The sequence below is a fragment of the Podarcis muralis genome, chromosome 12 (assembly GCF_964188315.1).
Source record: "Podarcis muralis chromosome 12, rPodMur119.hap1.1, whole genome shotgun sequence".
Lineage (NCBI taxonomy): Eukaryota > Metazoa > Chordata > Lepidosauria > Squamata > Lacertidae > Podarcis > Podarcis muralis.
Genome location: NC_135666.1, coordinates 10,425,315 through 10,441,509, shown reverse-complemented (window position 1 = coordinate 10,441,509; position 16,195 = coordinate 10,425,315). Strand labels below are relative to the sequence as shown.

Here is a 16,195-nt window from a genome sequence, read left to right as displayed (position 1 = left end):
AGAGATATAACCGTTTGTCATAGTTAACAGAAATAAATTAATAAAGAATTTTCTTCAGATAGTGATAGGTGAGAGTCATTGAACCTTATACCTTTTGGGGAAGGGTGAATGCTGTCAGAAATCGATACGATAATAATAACAAACGCATAAAAGCTTATTACATGCTGGTGCAGAAAATCCTGCTTGCCAGAATTCGCTTACCTTGTTGCCTATCCCAAGCATGGCCTCGAAATCAGGGGACATTTTATAGTGTTCTAGCGCCATAAAGAGAGTATTCATCACAATGCAAACTGTGATTGTGAGGTCCGTAAATGGATCCATAACAAAAACGCCCACATTCTTCTTTATCTTCAACCACAGTGGGCAAAAGTTCCACACAAGATACTTTGCAGCCAACTTCTTCAAGAAGCGGGGGCACTTCTGATTAGATTCTTCAAGTTCTAAACATTAAACACAATAAAGTAAGGTCCCCCCTCCCCATAAAAAAAAAGATTTAGAAACACGCGCTTATGGTCAAGAAGTGGGATCAATAAGTACTTGTGAGAACTCCTACTGAATCTGTTGATGCTCCAGCAGAATTCTTTTTAAAAATGTACGATCAAGGACTATTGTAATTGATATCTCTGTTAGAATTCCTGCTCCATGATTGCAGTCATGGGATTGTTGTCTTTCACATGATGGTATATGTTTTGACTCCACAGAGTGGGAAGTGACGGAGTCAGGATGTTTGTGTTCCTGTGTTCCGTGAAGTGGGACTATTGTCCTTTGTTCTTTTTCTCTTTGCTGTCTGATGCTAGAGAGAGAGGGAGCCATGTTGCAGTGCTCCGTGTGTGTTTATATGTAAATAAAGTAGATTAGCCAAAATGCTGAGTTGCTGAGGTCTATTATGCAACTGCGCAAACTCTGCGGATTCCTAAGTGTGCCGGTGTCGGTTGGCATCAGTCGCTATGATGTTCGGGCTGAAGAAAGCTTTTGAAGCTCCCGAACGATCGACCAGGAGGGAGAGAAGTTGCCAGTCGGGCATGTGTCTCTGCCAGGGTCCTACTCGAGTGTAGGCCGAACTCCTAACAATCCCATGGGCCAGTTCTTTGTAAGACCATAGGAAACTATTTTATGTCAGAAGCTTTGTCCAGCAGGTTCAGTGGCTTTCAGGAATCTTGCCTAGCTCTTCATGAAGACACCTGGGATGAATCTGGGGCTCTCCACATAGAGGGCATGTTTCTTTGACCACTGAGCTACAGCTCATGTGACTGTATCGCTATTCCAATTTCACTAGCTTCCTATCTGTTTCTGACCCCAAAGTGCTAGCTAGTTACCTTGAAAATCCCTAAATGGCACTTCCTGCCCTACCGGTGGGGAAAGGGTGAGAGAAGATCTACATTTATTTTATTATTTTTATTTCTTAAATTTGTATACTGCCCTTTATCTGAAAATCTCAGGATGGCTTACAGCATAAACATACAAAGTAAAAACACAAAATTCATATGAAAAACCAGAACCAGAACAAAACAAACCCGTAGCCCCAACTCCCACATCAGGAACAAAGGGACAGTAAAGGTCTATATTGGGATCGGCTAGCCCTGTGATTCTTGCCACCTGAAGCAGTTGCCTCATCTTGCCTCAAGGGTGGGCCAGCCCTGAATCCCTATTTAAAGGTGATATGCAACACAGGAACAATACATAGACCCAAGTGCAAGTGCTAAATCTGCCCATTTATGGCATGTAAAGCATGTCCTTAACCTTGGTATCCAACCACTATATTGGCGCCCATGAATATGCAACAACCTACCTTCCAGCGCACTGGTAATGATGCTGACTGCACTTGCTGCCCTTTGTCTCTGAAGTGGGTGATTATAATAATCTACTGAGAGACGCTGAGTTTGGAACCTCTTGTTGGCTTCATCACAAGAAGTAGTCTGTTTAAAGATGTAAACAACATGTCTAGTTATGGAAGCGTTATGTGCTTCGATCTCAGGCAGGAAGAGTAACAGATATGAACGTAAATATGATTATTGCGCTGCGGGTTAAACCACAGAGCCTAGGACTTGCCGATCAGAAGGTCGGCAGTCCAAATCCCTGCGAAGGGGTGAGCTCCCGTTGCTCGGTCCCTGCTCCTGCCAACCTAGCAGTTCAAAAGCACGTCAAAGTGCAAGTAGATAAATAGGTACCGCTCCGGTGGGAAGGTAAACGGCGTTTCCGTGCACTGCTCTGGTTCGCCAGAAGCGGCTTAGTCATGCTGGCCACATGACCCGGAAGCTGTACGCCGGCTCCCTCGGCCAATAAAGCGAGATGAGCGCCGCAACCCCAGAGTCGGTCACGACTGGACCTAATGGTCAGGGGTCCCTTTACCTTTATGATTATTGCAAAATTCAGTGGACCACACAGTCTTAATACATTCGGAGGAAATGTCAAGTGACAATGAGTATTATTGTTCAGTCGTTCTAAGTTTCCTTTTCCTCTCACTTCACTACTTATTAGTTCCTTCCTCAACCAGTTTACATGCAACTCAGGACACCACTTCATGCAATTGATGAAGCAGACTGTAGTCCAGGAAAGCTTCTGTCATAATGCGTTTGTTAGTCCTCAATATGGGTGTGCCTTTGGAATCTTAGCTTTAGAGCTGCACAGCAGTCCTTAGCTAAAAGAGAATGGATGCACTATGGTGCAGAAAGAAAATATTTGCTATTTATTCATACCACAGGGCTCTCACCTCTTCGCTCTTACTACTCCTTCTTCTTTAAGTCTGCCCCTGCCCCCAAACTTTTTGGTAATGCTCCCCACCCTCCATGCCCACTATTCACAAATACATTTACAGTGAGATTCTGTGAATGCCTACTTGGAAGTAAATCCCCTTGAGTTCAATGAGGTTTACTCCCAGAGAAGTGGTTAGAGGATAATAATCTTAATTGTTGTTGTTTGTATGTATATATATATATAGAGAGAGAGAGAGAGAGAGTTGCAAATTGCCCTGGGACTAATGATGAAGGCTGGGGAAGAAATTTAAATCATCATCATCATCTGTAGGGAAGTAATCTGAGGATAACTTTTAGGGGTGGAATCATTTTTCCTCTAGGTACAGAAAACATAAAGGTAAAGGTACCCCTGCCCGTACGGACCAGTCTTGACAGACTCTAGGGTTGTGCGCTCATCTCACTCTAGAGTCCGGGAGCCAGCGCTGTTCGCAGACACTTCCGGGTCATGTGGCCAGTGTGACGAAGCTGCTCTGGCGAGCCAGAGCCGCGCACGGAAACACCGTTTACCTTCCCGCTAGTAAGCGGTCCCTATTTATCTACTTGCACCCCGGGGGTGCTTTTGAACTGCTAGGTTGGCAGGCGCTGGGACCAAGCAACAGGAGCGCACCCCGCCGCGGGGATTCGAACCGCCGACCATACAATCAGCAAGTCCTAGGCGCTGAGGTTTTACCCACAGCACCACCCGCGTCCCCTGACAGAAAACATATATAGCAAAAATTGATTACTGCATCCTAGACAACTGGGGGGAAGCCACCAATCAGAAAATTGCATCTGTCTGATTACATTCTCAACTCACCAGATCTCCTTTCCCAGGATTTTCCATAACTGGAGGAAGTAATGACCCTTCATTGGAAATGGGATCCATGTTAAAAGGCCTTGTTCCACTGCCCCCCATCAATGAAACCATCCCATTGCAATCGTCTCCAGCGGCCCATCTGCCGGGCTGCATGTAGTTTGGAGCTGTCAGGCGAGGACTGTAGCTGGTTTGACTTTGGATGCTTGGACGCCTTCCCATTCGTGCAGCCAGCAGTGTGCTGTGCTGGATCTCCATCTCCCCAACGCTGCTAGATTCATCCTCCCCAAACTCAGCCCTTGAACCAGCATCTCGGCCGGATACATGGAAATTGAATACACTTCCATGACTTGGTCGGCGTCTGGTTGGGTTTGAACTAGGACCGTAATTGTGGCTAATGAGAGACTGCAGGGATCAAAAGAAGGAAAAAAATAGCAAGAGTGATGCAGACTTTGACATGCTCTGTACTAAATACATTTAATGTTGGGTGTAAGAGTCACTTACAGAAATCCTACCAATTGCAGCAGAAAACTTTATGACTGGCCTTGTGCCTTCCTGTTAATAGAGAGCACTCTGCGTTCAGAATTGGCAGCTTGTTAGGAGTGATAGCCTGCTTCTCATTAACTCAGTCTTGCACATACACTCCCGTCTCCCAGTTAACTACTCCACAAAATTTTCCACTAGTACTTAAGTCTGTTAATCACTTATGGCTTCCTTACCAGTCACAGGAACCAAGGAACTTGCTATTTATTAAGGTACCCCTGCCCGTACGGGCCAGTCTTGACAGACTCTGGGGTTGTGCGCCCATCTCACTCAAGAGGCCGGGGGCCAGCGCTGTCCGGAGACACTTCCGGGTCACGTGGCCAGCGTGACATCGCTGCTCTGGCGAGCCAGAGCCGCACGCGGAAACGCCGTTTACCTTCCCGCTAGTAAGCGGTCCCTATTTATCTACTTGCACCCGGGGGTGCTTTCGAACTGCTAGGTTGGCAGGCGCTGGGACCGAACAACGGGAGCGCACCCCGCCGCGGGGATTCGAAACGCCGACCTTTTGATCGGCAAGCCCTAGGGCTGAGGCTTTTACCCACAGCGCCACCCGCATCCCTTGCTATTTATAAGCCTCCGTTAATTCTCATACTTACTGCCATGTGAACCTACTAGGACCACCAAGGAGGATTACAATTCTGTAACACCTTTATTCAGACAGATGACAATGCAGCTGATTTATTCTATGGCTGTTAGTTGATTTATGGACAGGGTTTGCTATTTTTTATTGTCGTGACCTACTAGTGACCTGTTACTGAGAACTGCTAAGAGTAAAGGGAAAACAAATACATCACATATAAAGCTTTATGCATAGATTGGTTTCCTACTGTTGTAGAATATATATACTTTCTAAAATGTAAATTTGCTAAAAACATTCATGTAGATTTAGGGTTGGCAAATGCTGATTAAAAATTAAGTATCTTAGTTAAAACCTTTTTTCTCCCTTCATTTAAACTCCTCCATCTATGAAGACAAGTTAGAGTGCAATTAAAAGTGAAAAGAAATAATGGTTGGTTAAAGCTATGGTTTCCCCAGTAGTGATGTATGGAAGTGAGAGCTGTACGATAAAGAAGGCTGATTGCCAAAGAATTGATGCTTTTGAATTCTGGTGCTGGAGGAGACTCCTGAGAGTCCCATGGACTGCAAGAAGATCAAACCTCTCCATTCTGAAGGAAATCATCCCTGAGTGCTCACTGGAAGGACAGATCCTGAAGCTGAGGCTCCTGTACTTTGGCCACCTCATGAGAAGAGAAGACTCCCTGGAAAAGACCCTGATGTTGGGAAAGATGGAGAGCACAAGGAGAAGGGGATGACAGAGGACGAGGTGGTTGGACAGTGTTCTCGAAGCTACCAGCATGAGTTTGACCAAACTGCGGGAGGCAGTGGAAGACAGGAGTGCCTGGCGTGCTCTGGTCCATGGGGCCATGAAGAGTCACTCACGACTAAACGACTAAACAACAACAAAAGCCTTATGAAATAACTACCGGTTTCCGATAGCTGTCACTAGACTGTGATTTTGGGGTTTTGGGATCTTCCCCATAATCTTCCATCCCCAAAGACAACTTTTTCATTCTGTTGCTTCGTTCTTTGACCTCTTTAGAACCTATAGGTGACACTTCAAATGAGCTATGAGACATGCTGTCGTTTTCTTTCGCAGCTAATTCCTAGAATGAAGAAAAAGAGAAGTGCACATTGTACCATTATGTCTTCATATGAGATAATAATAATAATAAAAAAATACTTTTTGGTATGACAACTTCCCATTCACAGATAACAGTTTGCATTGGATATCCAAATTACTCACAACCTTCATGATTTTAAAGTAAATCACGGTGTTTTTCTAAAAGGATTTTTGTCTTGATGGATTTTTCTTGCCTAGCAGGTGTTAGCTATGTTTCAAGTCTGAGTTCCTAGTTTTTGGACACATGAAACATGGAAGCTGGTGCTTAATCTCCTATGGAAGCATCATAATTAAGTGGCAAGTTCTTGCTTTGACCATGTTTAGATCCCACCCCATGTTCAATTTATGCTTTCCCCATTCTAAAGAGCTTTTTTTATGCCAGCAGACCTATGCAGCTGTTAAAAAAAACATTTGATTAGTCGGTCATTTTAATTACCATTTTGTATTGTTTTTAACAGGGACGCGGATGGCGCTGTGGGTAAAACCTCAGTGCCTAGGACTTGCCGATCGTATGGTCGGAAGTTCAAATCCCTGCGGCGGGGTGAGCTCCCGTCATTTGGTCCCAGCTCCTGCCCACCTAGCAGTTCGAAAGCACCCCTAAGTGCAAGTAGATAAATAGGGACCGCTTACTAGCGGGAAGGTAAACGGTGTTCCATGTGCTGCACTGGCTCGCCAGAGCAGCTTCGTCACGCTGGCCACGTGACCCGGAAGTGTCTGCGGACAGCGCTGGCTCCCGGCCTCTTGAGCGAGATGAGCACGCAACCCCAGAGTCGGTCACGACTGGCCCATACGGGCAGGGGTACCTTTACCTTTACCTTATTGTTTTTAACAGTGTTTTATGTTTTATTGTATACATACTATATATAACTACTGCTATAAATTATGTTTCTGGGGAAATGGAGGTAGTTGTAGATTAGCAATGGGGCAATATATGAACCTCCTGCTCTTTCTTCAGCATCTCCATGGCTTCACGAAATTTCCTTTCTTTTGCTTCTGTTTCAGCAATAGTGGCTGTGCTCTGTTCTTCGTAGGCCATCGTGACCACGGCCAAGATCAAGTTGACCAGGTAGAATGATCCCAGAAATATGACCAGCATGAAAAACAGCATATAGATCTTCCCAGATGCTCTGAGAGTCTGTAGTCAGAAAGAAGACAGTAATCATTCTTTTGGTTGTGGTGTTTACAAAATGTTCAGGTTTTCATTACCAGTTTCCCATTTGTTAAAGGGGAAAAGGCCTTTGAAATCATATAGAAAACATGAACCACACTAAAAAATAATAATACAGTAATTCATTAACCAAAATAAAGAAGACGAAAGAAACAACATTAAATCTAAAAATGACACATGAAATTCTATGCTATGCATGATCCAAGCTTTGCTTAAAAACCGCCAAGGAAGGAGAGTCCACAACCTCCTAAGGTGGTCTGTTCCACTGTTGAACAGCTCTTACTGTCGGAAAGTTCTTCCTGATGTTCATTCGGAATCTCCTTTCTTGTAAATTTAATCCCCTGGTTCGGGTCCTACCCTCTAGAGCAAGACAAAACAAGCTTGCGCCATCTTCAGTGGCAGCCTTTGAGATATTTGAAGGTGGCTATCATATCTCCTCTCAGACTCCTGCCTTTTGGACCCAAGAGAACCCTTAGATGGCTAACAATATTTTGACATTTTTTTACAAGAAGGAACATTCATAACTGTGATCCCCCTTCTGCGCTCTGAGGTGGCACAGTTTATTCTACCAGCTCAGGACTCTGTGACAACATTTCCATCTCATATTATCACACCAGGATTCCGCTTGGTAGACTCTAGCATATCATTCTGCTACTTGTCTAGCTATGACGGGAGCTGTAAAAGGTAGGCAGAGCAAGACGTTTCGAAGGACTATGGCAGTTTCCCCATGCAATTTGTTTCAAAAGAATTGAAGCATATACCTGTTGATAGAGGCGTTCCCAGTAATCCTGCGTCATGAGGCGGAACAGGGAAAGGAAGGCCCAGCCAAACGTATCAAAGCTTGTGTACCCAAAGTCAGGATTTTCTCCAACCTTCAGACATACGTATTTTGGCGGGCAGGAACTGCAAATAACAACTTTGTTTCAGTGATAAAATTCTCCAGCATTTAAGTATGAAGAGAAAGTTCTGCCAATACAGTGGTACCTTGGCTTACATATGCTTCAGGTTACAGATTCCGCGAACCCAGAAATAGTACCTCAGGTTAAGAACTTTGCTTCAGGATGAGAACAGAAATCGTGCTCCGGCAGCGCGGCAGCAGCAGGAGGCCCCATTAGCTAAAGTGGTGCTTCAGGTCAAGAACAGTTTCAGGTTAAGAATGGACCTCCGGAACAAATTAAGTACTTAACCCAAGGGACCACTGTATATGGAGAGACTTGAAAATATGTGAATCTTTTTTTTTCCTTTCTGAAACATGGCTCCTACATTCAGCAGAGCTGTGGCTCCCAGTAGGTTGGCCAGAGTGGAATTTGAGGCCCTCGGGCTGGAAATCGTTCCCCACCCTTGCAACAGAACTGCAGCTTCAAACTGAAAATGGTAAATCTCAGATCTCACCACACTGGGGCACATTCACAATGTTCCACATGCAAAAACGATGAGAAGGTCACATTTGACTTTGAACACACAAAAATTGAATTTGAGAATGTGGGCCACAGTTTTGGGAGGAGGGGAGGTAAGTAAGCAGAAAGTAAATAAATATTCGGAGTGAATAACAGATATTAAACACACTCATAACAGGTATTATGTAAACTTACCCACCATCTGAAGCATTGCTGCACAATAAATAATCTTCAGTGCCATTCTTATGTATGTAATTCACTGCAACAAAAGAGTCAAGGATAAATATGGTTCCAGATAAGTAGAGGTTCTAAAACAGCCAGTCGTTTTGTCAAAACCCATGGTTATCGACCTGGCTTATCAACAAGCCACAGTTTAAACTAATCACTGTTCCTCCAGTTCTGATATAATGTGAAATGGTTTAGTTTAAAACCAGAAGTGGGTGCTTCTAATCACATCTGTGCTAAAGGAGGGGAGGGGAAGGAAGAGTGCATGAGCCCAAGGTTTCCTGTTGCTCATGCACTAAACTAAACTAGGGTTGCCATATTTCAAAAAGTGAAAATCTGGACACAAAAGTTGTTGAGCTTTCTTGGCCAAAGTTGTTAATTATTTGAGCTTTGGCAAAATCACAGGGACGTTTTGGAGCTAATTTTAAGGAAAACTGGCAACAACAACACTGCCTCCATGCAATATTGTCAGAACTTGAAAGCTGCAGCCATGCAACCCCCAGTAAGCGAGGCTTCAGTGGGGGCAGCAAGGGGGATGACATCATTTGTGCACAGTATGGTTACCAGTGTGGTCATGCCACAGATTCGAATAATGGCATGATGATGCTGGATTTTGCCTTTTACACAACTGCTGCACATCTGGATGACTAACATCCTGTCCAGTGAAGCTGAACATTAGGAGATTCTAGGCAGGGCAAAACAAATACTGTACTTCTTCACACATAGTTTGACCTATGGTATTCCCACCCACTAGATGTAGTGATGACCACGACCTGGATGACTTAAACAGAGAATTAGATCAATTCATGGAGGTTAAGTCTTTTTGATGGCTACTAGCCATGAGGTTATGTTCTACCTCCACTGTTGGAGGCACACTGTGCCTGTAAATACTAGTCGCTGGGTATCAGAGTTACACAGTGAGCCACTGTGAGAACAGAGTGTTGGACTTGATAGCCCTTTTGCCTGGTCCAGCATGGCAGAGGCAAATTTAGGGGAGCATGACAGGTTCACCCACACTGGCTACTGAGCCAAGAGGGTGCTGCAATAATGATTTAGAACGGAAGGCAAGAGGCGGGGGCTGCTGAATTTCGGCATCACACCACTGAAATTTGAAGGCCCAACATTCTCCACTGAGCAGGGGCCTCCTTCTTATGTTCTTATTTTTATTAGACAATAGCCTTTTTACGTAGGAATTGTTAAAGAACTCTTCGGTGGATGCAACCAGGACTTGGTGATTTGTTCATTTTTAATTTGTCAGTAAGACTTAGTACTTGATCAGTTACCACCTCAATTCCTTGGACTCTCATCCTGTGCAAGTTAAGGCACAGGGTTCAGTTACAATCACACCACTCATGGAAGCACACTTGGGAGTTTGAAAGTAAGATTGCAATAATCCAAAAAGGATTTATCCCAATGCCACCCGCATTGCAAACCTACCGAAGCACTTATCTGATACTTATAAATTTTACTATTCTTAGGAGTAACAATCTTAAGTGGCAGACTCGTGTGTCTTGTTTGCTAGGGCCCACTTCAAACCTGGAGACAGAAGATGGAATAAATCCATTATTTTGCAAAGATCTGAGGACAGCATTTACCTGGGCTATTGGTAAAATTCTCATACGGAGTCAAGTTCTGTTTAGATGAAAAGGATGTTTCATTGGATATGCTCTGGCTGATATATTCCGTGTAGTTCTTGACACATTTGTGTCTCAAATGTCCTTTAAAGAGTTGAAGACCAATGAGGGCAAACACACTCAGGCAGAAAACAGTCAGGATCATAACATCTGCGAGTTTCTTAACAGACTGGATTAGGGCACCTACAATGACTTTCAGACCTGCAGAGGGGGAAAATGAATGACATATTAAATTCAAAATCAAAGTACCTGCAGAACAATTTGGAATGCCCAAATTGACCTAGAGTTAGTTTTGCCCCTCATTCATCTGTGTGATGAACTATTTTTGGTAGCTTTGATAAAAATAAATAGAAAGAAAATGTATTATGGATACCACTTGGGGGAAGGCAGGGTTGTCTGAGCAAATTTCCAGCAGCTCAGTTTCAAAACATGTATGTTTTGAGGGGACAAGAGGTATCTTTTAAGGGAATAAAGTAGCAGCAAGTATGCTTCTCAAAAACATTATTTAAACCCTTGAACTAAAAAAGAAGCTGCTCCTAATAGTAAAATGTAATACACTGCCATGTCCATCTTTATTGTCTGAAATATGCCTATATATGTTGACATGTACCCAATGTTGTTCATTCACTGTCTACTATATATTTTGGAAAGTTGCTTGTCTGTTCACTAAGCATTTGGACACCTCTAAAAATTTTGAAACCAGTTTTTGCATGATGGTTTCTGAGATCAAGAAGCACATTTTCGTCTATGTTTGGATATAGTTGGTGACCATTTTGAATCAAGACGGCAGACTGTACTTTTCAAAATTGCACTGATTTTACCCACTGATTTCAAAATTACTTTTTTGTTTCTTAGAATTCCTAAGCAACGGCTGAATACAAAACTGCTAGTTTTTTTAAAAAAAAATAAACACAGATTTGGTGTGTCATATCCACTCTGAAAGCAGAAATTGCTGTGCAGGATAGTAAGTGATCTATAGGCATTAGCAGTCTGTTTTTAATAACTAAAATGATTAAGCAATGTGATTAAATGCCCAGGGTTGTGCCTTGACACTGATAGCAAAAAGTCCATTCATGTCCTTGTTTTCTTCTATCGATGGGATGAATGACTAGACTGCTTATAATTTGCCACATTAAACGTGTCATTGTTTAATTTTCTCCAACCAAAATTACTCACTGTGCATTAACAAATTGTCATCCTTTCATTTCTGAACTCTGGATATTGTTCAGATTGCTGCAAATACACAATTTGCTATGATTTACAGCTTGCATCCATTAAGCGCTGCACCTGTAGTACCCATAAGGGGTTTGGGTTGCCCCCTAAATTACACCAATATATTTGATTCAGATTGTGCTGATATAATCAATATGCATATATGTTGCATTTAATCAATGCACATTCACTGTTAAGTGAAAACTGTGTCAAACACCAATGCACGTTACAAGCACACACCAGTTCTGATACTAATTTTAGAACTTATCTGAGGAAACTCAAAGTGAAACATAGTGGAATGTAGTGCAAATAAACCCATGCTTTCCTAAATATTCTGTGTACAGCACTTAGTAAATTGTTTTATGTGCTCCATTTAATAAATAAAAACAACAGATGGATGGAACAGAGGAAATCTGTTCATTGTTGGTAGCAAACCTATACAGCACCCGGATCTGTAATCAGTGGGCTTGAATTTTCAGCACAGTTTGTATGATTTGTAAATGGGCAGCCAGCCAGCATGTTTTGCTTTGTATAAAAATAATATCAAATGAACAATCACTAACCATAACTGTTTGCAACAGGACATGAAGCAATTGATTTTCTCTACAGGTGGTACTGCAAGCTAACATTTTTATTATTATTATTTTTTAACACCTTCAAATGATGAAGGTATTTTATCCACTTAGGGAAGATAACCTATGAGACACCTGCATTTGGAAGTTTTCAAAACAACATTTTAGGGGTGTTATCAAAATCAGCTCCCTCACCCACCCACATTGAAGTGAACAGAAAAATACGATAGGTTTTTATTTTGTCCTCATGAAAGTTTCGGGTTCTTCCCCATCCCCAGCATTCTCCTCATGCACGCAGGGGTGGTGTTTTTCCCAATGTCTGCATAATGTCATTGGCTAACCCACAATTCTCCCATTTATTCCAGATTTTCCCTTTCCGGGGAAAATCCAATAAGCAAAAAACAACAACCCAACAACAAACAGTTGCCAATACCCCATTTGCAAATTCAGCCCCTGTTTGGAAGCATCTCAGTTTACCAGCAACTTGCAACACAGTACAGGATACATGTATATTTATGTACGGTATTCTAGTATTTCACAGATAAAAATAGGTACATTTGTGAACATATTATATGTCTATTATACAAAGAATCATGTCAAATCCAGGTTCGTCCCCCACTATTACACAATGCTTCCTGTATTAAACATTCAGATTGCCTCTCTTGCTACACTAATTTAAAAGTAGAGTGTTTTTCCTTTTCGTTATTGATATTCTAGGGAAACACTAATCTTTTAATATATGAACAGTTCAAAATAAACATCGGCAGGTGCAGCATGTGAAATGGCTGGGCATGCCCAACATTTATTACCTGCCCACAGGTCACAGGGTGCATTATAAGATTATTATATCATTATAATATAATATTTAGTCATCCTTCACCCTTAGGTCCCAGGGCAGGTTACAACCATTTAAAACACAACATTAAAAGCAGTTTGAAATGCATTACAATAACAAAAATGCATCTAGGTGCATTGATGCATACGCATGTGTCAGCGCTGCCTCAGGTCCCAGCTCACAGAGGACCAACGCCAGTCCGTTGTTATATGAAATAGTCTTTATTGAAGTTCAGTTTCTCTTTTACAGCTACGGCGCGCAGCTCTACGTCTTAAACCCTAGACCGCCGAAGCTCCGTCTGAGTCTCCTCCCCCCAGACACCAGTTTAAGACCCTAGCCTTGCTCCACCTTTTCCTCTGCTCCCTCCTCCTCTGGGTCCTCTTGTCCGCCGAAGTCGTGCCCTTCCTAGACTCTTCTGACGCTGAGTCCCCTGAGTCTTCCCCCTCCCTCCAGCGGGCTTTAGGACCTGGTTCCCAATCCGGGCTTTCTGCTGTCCCGCGCACCTGTACATTTGAACTTGGCGTGCGCGCCCAGCCTGCCACCTTCCTTCTGACCGTTATACTGCTCCTGTCGCTGCTTCCCTCTTCGGGGATGCTAGCTGGGCCTGACTCCTCCTCCCTGCTTCCCGGAGGAGACGCTGACTCTGACCTGTGGGGCTCTTCCCCCCCACTACGCTCCGGTGGGGAAGCTGGTCCTGATTTCCAGCTACTGCTTTGGGAGTCTCCGCTGGCCCCCTGCTTCTGGTGTGTCCCCCCTGGGACCCCCCTCGCCCTGGCCATCGGCGCCCCCTTCTGGGAATCTTCTGATTCACTGGAGAGGCTCATGGAATCTCTCGGGTCACTGTCATTCTGCCCTCCGCTGCCCTCAGATTCTTCCCCTTCGCTCTCCATTTCCTCTCTCCCCTGTGCCTCTGCTCCTGAGCCCCTGACAGCATGAGCCTCAAGACGCATCATTCCTAACCTAGAGATTCACTTCTAGAGAACTGGGCATAGGGTGAGGCTCAAGCCTGGAAAATGACAGCTATAGCAACTCATCCAGGCAAAAAGCTAGCAAGCCTTCCTATATGTGCCCCCCCCCCCCAAAGGAACAGCTGCAACACGTTTGTCTCTGATAAATGAATACCATTGAAATATATGCATCTGACGTACCATTGACACATAGATTTGAACTTTGCAAGGGCAAATGCAACCAGATTGCTGTCGGAAAGAATTCAAAGGTTTTTCATACCTGGGATAATGGAGACGGTTTTTAAAGCTCTCAGCACCCGGAACATCCGAAGGACGGAAACACCGCCCATATCAATAAACTCTCCCAAAAGTCTGTAAAATCAAAATGTGAAATAAGTTTTTAAAAAAATACAAACTTGGGGGAGGGGTTACAGCAGCAACACTGGTCCCCTAACCAGCCTTCTTGGTAGTGGCACCCGCCCTGTGGAACGCCCTCCCACCAGATGTCAAAGAGAACAACTACAGGACTTTTAGAAGACATCTGAAGGCAGCCCTGTTTAGGGAAGCGTTTAATGTTTGATGCATTACTGTATTTTAATATTTTGTTGGAAGCCGCCCAGAGTGGCTGGGGAAGCCCAGTCAGATGGGCAGGGTAAAAATAAATTATTATTATTATTATTATTATTATTATTAGCCTGACCCAACTGTAGCTCTGCTCAACATACTCCTTGCTGTGCCCATGAAAGGCATTTTAGTGGCAGTGGGCACTAATGAATGGAAGCAGAGCTTGGCTTCCATTTTGCAGCGGCTGCTTGGCATCTTACATTTACCCCCAAATTCAGGCCCTGGCCTATAGGTGTATAACTTGGGGAGGCCTTACATTCTGGGTAAATGAACACTGCAGTCGATCACATGGCCACTGCAGGTACAATTTGCTGCCATTCAGAAGTGGCGCTGTGAAGCTGGCACAGGGACGCCCCCCCCCCCCCCATGGAGTCTGATGCAGCCATGGCATCAGCAAGCGAGGTGGGGGGGGCATTAAGTTCTTTACCACTGTCCAGAAAACCAATGGCCTGGCAGAAGCAGAGGGACAGCCCTTAGAATCATGGAACTGTAGTGTTGGAAAGGGCTCTCGGGGTCATCTAGTCCAACCCCCTGCAATGCAGGCTTAAAATACAGAAGCTTGTCTACAGCCTTAGCAGCTCTACTGTGCAAAGCACTGTATACGCAACAAAGATCTGGAAGGACCTTTGTTGTATATACAACAATATATATTATATTACATTAATTTATTTTAATTTAAAATTAATATTTAAAATTAAAATCAATTTTAATTTAAAATTAATTAATACTAATTAGCAACAATCAGTTTGGAGGTGCAAATGTAGTGAGAAGGGTGGTAGGAAAGATTTGACTCGGCCTAGCCAGTGCTAGTTTCATTTTTGCTAAATGTTTGTAAATACAGTGGTACCTTGGTTTACAACCATAATCCGTTTCAGAGGTCTGCTTGTAAACCAAAAAAGGATGTAACCCAAGGCACGCTTTTGCCAATGTTTTTTGTTCATAATCCAAAAAAAATGGGTTGTAATCCAAAAAAAGGTTGCACTTCCGGGTTTGATGTTTTTGTAATCCAAAGCGTATGCAAACCAAGACGTACGCAAACCAAGGTACCACTGTAATCATTACATGAGCCTTTTTTTGAAGGGCTCTTACTTCAGGCTGAGGCCTATAGCAGGAGGTAGCCTTTGGGGCCTGATTTTGTTTTTGTTTCATATTTCTCTCTCCCCACGGCCACCCCTTCCTTCAAAACAAGACATCTAGGCAATCTTCCATGTCTGTATTAGTCAAGACCAGAACTTTGGTTTTTCTTCAGGCCTATCCATGGCCTTTATCTCGGTGTATTCAAGTGACATGTGTCTATTTTACTGATGCATTTTTTTACTTTTCTACCCCAGCGTTCCTCTCAAGAGCTTGGGACATTTCCTGGGCAGTCTTCTATTTTAGATATTAAGCTCAGATGGTGGCCTTTTACCTCAGATTCATAAAGGAATACTGCTACTTTCACACCTCTTTCCAAAGATTTCTGGGCACTTCCTGGCCAATCCTGGCTCCGTCTAGGTATTAGGCTCAGAACTTTACCTCAGGCTGAGGGACTATGAGCAGATTTTTATTCCCCTCAGCAGAGCTTCTGGGCTTAAACTACAATATGGTTCCACAGTCAGAGGTCTGAACATGAAATGGTTTCTCAGCGCAAAAGTACAGCTCTGGGGAAAGTTATCAATGGCATTTTGAGAGAAGCTAAAATGAACAGATTTGCCAATCCCCTACTGCAGGGTAGCGTGGTCACTTGCACCACCTCAGCAAGGCAATGCTGAGGAGGATAATTTTACCACACATTTTGGGGCCAACGATTGCAAAATATGTGGTAGAATGAC

At 43.5% G+C, this 16,195-nt stretch overlaps 1 protein-coding gene across 1 annotated transcript in view; it reads right to left on the bottom strand.

The window, feature by feature from the left end:
- Positions 1-16,195, bottom strand: part of LOC114607608 (sodium channel protein type 5 subunit alpha-like) — a 47,612-nt gene that overhangs the window by 26,759 nt on the left and 4,658 nt on the right. Inside the window, 9 exon segments of the mRNA XM_077936713.1 lie at positions 202-440; positions 1,790-1,916; positions 3,550-3,951; positions 5,574-5,753; positions 6,708-6,905; positions 7,700-7,841; positions 8,531-8,594; positions 10,156-10,395; positions 14,041-14,141. Of these exon segments, the coding sequence (XP_077792839.1) occupies positions 202-440; positions 1,790-1,916; positions 3,550-3,951; positions 5,574-5,753; positions 6,708-6,905; positions 7,700-7,841; positions 8,531-8,594; positions 10,156-10,395; positions 14,041-14,141 (1,693 nt within the window).